The following is a 4,749-nucleotide window of genomic DNA, read 5'->3' on the forward strand; positions in this document are numbered from 1 at the left end:
AGCTTTGAATTTCTTCATGAATAATTAATTGTTTGAGAAGGTATATCAAACACTCCACTCAGTGTTCCAAAGTGGACGAGCGAAGAAATCACAAGAGTATGATTTCAGACCAAAATTGCACGTCGCGAAACTCAATTACCACTTTATTACAGCCATTTTGAAATCGCAGAATTCAGTCAGTACCAATATTTGTTTGACCAAATAGCCGGTTTGTTGAAAGCTTAACAAAAAGGCTTTTACATCTCATTATGTACCCGAAGCAGAAGTGGTGCAATATCGAGCAAAAATGGTGCGATTTAAAACAGAAATGAGGTGCTTTAGAACATGAGTGGCGCGATTTAGAAAAGAGGTGATTTAGACCAAAAAATAGTGTGATTCGTGAACAAATCACATTGCTGAGAGCCAATCAAATTGCGAAAATCACCAGTGATTTCAAAAGGGATATATTTGGACTATCCTTTCGGACTATTTGAACTATCTGTTTTAATACGTTCTTTTTTTCATGTGGAGTCACTATAAACTAGCTGGAATTAAGAGAAGCTGACCACTTTCACTATTTACAAAGCTTAGCCCTTGACTCATTCTATACTTTTTTCACTTAAAAATAATCCAAATTCTCAGTGAATTATCACATTTGAAGTATATCGTTTGAGTAAGGCGTTTTAAAAAAAAACTGCATGATTGTCCCAGCTTCATTCACAAGCGATTGTTGTTTTAATGCAGACAAAGCCAAGAGAGAATTCCGCCTGTGCACGTTTTTCAGGCATTCTAGCGAGTAACGTACCGTTACTAAAGGTCCTAAGTGTAATAACTTTTGGCCCTAAATGTAATAAAGGTCCTAAGTGTAATAACTTTTGACCCTAAATGTAATAAAAGTCCTAAGTATAATTCTTTCAGCTCTTTATATACTTAGGGTCATAAGAAGATTTCATAGCGTTTGCTTTTAGCCTTATTACAGGTTAACTGAGCGCCAGAATGTGTCTAGGGAATATCAAACACTAAATACCCCAGACAGATCCCCTATATAGCCATTTGAGAAACAACTTATTATTCAGCTATTGATATCATTATCACTGTTATTTTTATTATCATTATTAACTGAAAAGAGTGTTTAATCGAAGTGAATTGTAAATAGTCCTTTGACCGAATAGTAATTAATTGTAAATAGGTTTTAATAGTTAGCATTGTTATCAATAATACTTCTTTAACGACAACTTGAAAACAGAGGTCCATGATATGAAGCAAATTTTTTTAAGGACTCTTTAATGTCAAAAAAGGACTGAAGTATCTTAAAACTTATGTAACAAAACAAAAAACCTCGTTTATTATAGCAAATTTTCTCAAGAAACTGTAACTTCATCCACTGGATTGAACTAAAAAATCTGTTTCATAGGCAAAGGCAGCCTGTAGTGTAACTATAAAGATATACTGCCCTTAATATCTTGCTGTTTATATATAACTTCGTGTTCACAGCATTCTGTATGGACCGACCGACATACTCTTTTGGAAAATGATAAATAAAAAACATTTCTTTTTTTGGCGCAACATTAAAAAACCCCATAGGCAAAAGTATTTAATTTACTACGATTGTTTCTAATGAACATTAATACTTCCTTCAATTACTAAATTACTACTGTGTTTTGAAAATTTTTGTGTAGTTCCATTTGTTTATAACTCGCGTTTCACGATGTAGGGATGTAGCAGGAAACACGATCGAGACGTAGTTAATTTATAAGTGTTTCTCCTACTTCTTGAGCGCTCTAGCCGCTTTCTAAGTTAATGAATATCTATGAAGACTACAATAGGGAGAAGAAAGTGAATCGCCAGCTGGCTATAACACTAATATATCGCATCAGACCGTCGCATGTTTCAGTCAGGGACCTTATCAAGTTTGGGGCTGTTATACTACATACATGTATACTGTTAAGACTTCCGTTATATTTAGGGCTAAAACCTATTACACATATAATTAGACCCTTTATTACATTTAGGGCCCAAAGTTATTACATTTAGGGCCAAAAATTATTACACTTAGGACCTTTATTACATTTAGGGTCATTTATTACATTTGAGGCCTCAACACAGTTAGATATTTGCAATAGCAACAACCGTCTACTTATAGTCTTTCTCGTCAAATATGACAAACATGAGCACTAAAATATTCTTACATGTTAAATGAATAAAAATGACTAAAAATAAATCAGAATTAAATGTTCGAGGGCTTAAACAAATGAGTTTAGCTCAAACCAGGATCATTAAAAACATTTTTTTAAATGACTCACAACATCAGTTCAGTTACTGCAGTGTATGATGCTAATTTAAGGAGGCATAAAGGAAAAAATAAACAAAACAAATATCAACGAAGCACAGCTTTGAGCGGTAACTTGAAGACCGTGACCGAAGACACTTTCAATTTCATTCATGGTGGACTCGGCATTAAACCTGGGCTGTAAGTAGAGACTGATATACTCTAATGGAGCTATGTCATGATATTTGCTCTCTTTTTGAAAAAGGCTAAAGCGTGTCTTCGCATCAATTGAAATCGAAAAATAAAGGTACACTTTTGTTATTTAATTGTTTCCTGCCGTCTGTTGCTACTGATGACAAGGATGGGTAGGGATTGAAACTTGAAAGGGCTGGGCCAAATCTTTCAAGTTTTTAATGCTGTGCCTGCAAAACTCACCAAAAATGGTTTTTGCTCTCTGATTGAAATTAAATTGTTTGAGATCTTCTTCATAACTATTCAATAGCATTTTGTTATAAAAGTACAGAGTACAAATAAAACCATAGCAGAGAGGTGTTCATTCTTTGAGGTTCAAAATGTGCATGATATATATGTATTTTTTATGTTTTACCAGAGAGGAGACGTCACTCCAAAGAAGGACCCAGTTTCCACCCTGCAGTATCTTCTGGGACCCCTCCCTAAACTGGCCGTACAGTTCATCGGCTAAGGCCGTTTATGCAACCCAAACAGTATTATTTGTGAACTTGACATAAAGTGATTTAAAATCTAAAGAAAAATAATACCAGGAGTATATACACACATAGCTCAAGCTTTACGTTTGTAGTTAAAATAATAACAAAGGACAATAAAATTTAGCCCCGCAGTAAATTCTTAACTTTTGATCGCATCGTAACATGAGTTAAAATTTGCCCAAATATTTCGATCGCAGCTGTAGTGACTTTCTTTAGTGGGAAGCTTGCAATGATTAAAAGGAGGCGACACGTGGCATGACTTTTTGAGGTGAGTTAACAAGTTAAAGTGGCCTCAACGACTTACAACGTATCGTCACCAACTTCGTATTGCGATTAAGATTTAGACGTGCAATGAATTTCGTCCAACAGATAAGTTTTCGTAAAATGAAGATAAAGTTTGATTAGCCAATGAAAAAGCAGTCTTATTTAAACATGCTTTTTATTCCCATATTACATCTACGTCCCATAAAAGCAGTAATGGTTGTTTATTAAAAGGCGTCGAAGGTTTGTTCCTTCTGCGTTCTATTCTTTATCCTTCCTCGCATAAAAAGTTCTTGCGGCAGCGGCTGAGAAGAGACCTGCAGCACCTTTGATGCTAATAGACCATTTTACAGTTGTGGACTTAGTACCCTAGCCTTCGAGTGCATGTGAGGCTGACGGTGACCTTGTTTTGATACAAACGTCATTTGCTTTGTTATGGAAATTGTCCTAAAAAAATTCTACTTAGCATAAAAATGACTTAATTTACATGATAAAGCACGAAGGTTTGTGTCAAGACAAAGTCACCGTCAGCCTCGCTTCAATCAATAACTATAAAAAGGCCTATTCCAGCGGCCCCTGCGCTTTGGCCCAGTGCAAACGCACTACCTGAAACCACAAGCAGACTGTGTTGCCCGCGGCAACTCCTGCTGCGGTGAACCCTTTTGCTGTCAAAGTAGCAGGGACGGGTACTATGGTAAGACCACCGACTACTCCGGCCAAACAAACATCAGTCAAGCACCACCCTGATTTAAAGAATTTCTATTAATAACTTTCTAAAAAAGTACACGTGAAGCCAACAATACTGGATAACTGCTAACTTTGCTGATGAACAGTTTGTTATCAGCAAAGTGACGTGGGGGCAGTGATGATGAGTAAGCTTCAACATTGCTTTAATGCGTTGCTTTCAACTACCTTTTATGATTTTCATTTTTTATTTTAGCTGAAATTTTGAAAAGAAAAAAGGTTGAAGCTTTTAGCCTTTGAGTTTGAAAAACTAAAAATCATGTTGAAAAATGTTGAAAAGATGTTCAATTAATGCAAACTAAGCCTTTGAGTGAATAAAACTCATTTCATCGATTAGTCGCTTTTAATTTGTCATAACTTTTTGAGAAAAATCTCAGTACTTATAAAATAAACAAATAGCTTCATGGTTGGTTCGCATGTACAATTTTTATTTACTTGTTGTGAAAAATCACAAACTCACTCGTTCGGTGCGTTCACTCGTTCGTTTGTGATACTTTAAAACTCGTGAATAAAAATCGTACAAGCAAACCAACCATGAAATAATCTCCATATGCCTGAGTCCTTAGCCAAAACAAAACAGTTTATAACATGTATTAGTATTTACCAAATCAGTGAATAGCAACTTTCGCGCGTTTTGATTGGCTCCCGTAACTCGGAATATCCTTGGCTATTTACTGTTTTCCGACCGGCGTTATGATGGATTCTCGTTTCGAGACACTTTCGGAAGACGAAATTTGTGCCATAAATGAAGCAATCGTACAAACAAAT

The 4,749-nt window shown here is 35.6% G+C and overlaps 1 protein-coding gene across 1 annotated transcript in view; it reads left to right on the forward strand.

The window, feature by feature from the left end:
* The window catches only part of LOC140942778 (tauropine dehydrogenase-like), a 16,401-nt gene extending 12,764 nt beyond the window's left edge, over positions 1–3,637 (forward strand). Inside the window, exon 5 of the mRNA XM_073391771.1 lies at positions 2,859–3,637. Coding sequence (XP_073247872.1) covers positions 2,859–2,951 — 93 coding nt within the window. The 3' untranslated portion in view covers positions 2,952–3,637. The remainder of the gene's footprint in view (positions 1–2,858) is intronic.
* The last annotated feature ends 1,112 nt before the right edge of the window (positions 3,638–4,749 follow it).

Source organism: Porites lutea, chromosome 7 (genome assembly GCF_958299795.1).
Source record: "Porites lutea chromosome 7, jaPorLute2.1, whole genome shotgun sequence".
NCBI lineage: Eukaryota > Metazoa > Cnidaria > Anthozoa > Scleractinia > Poritidae > Porites > Porites lutea.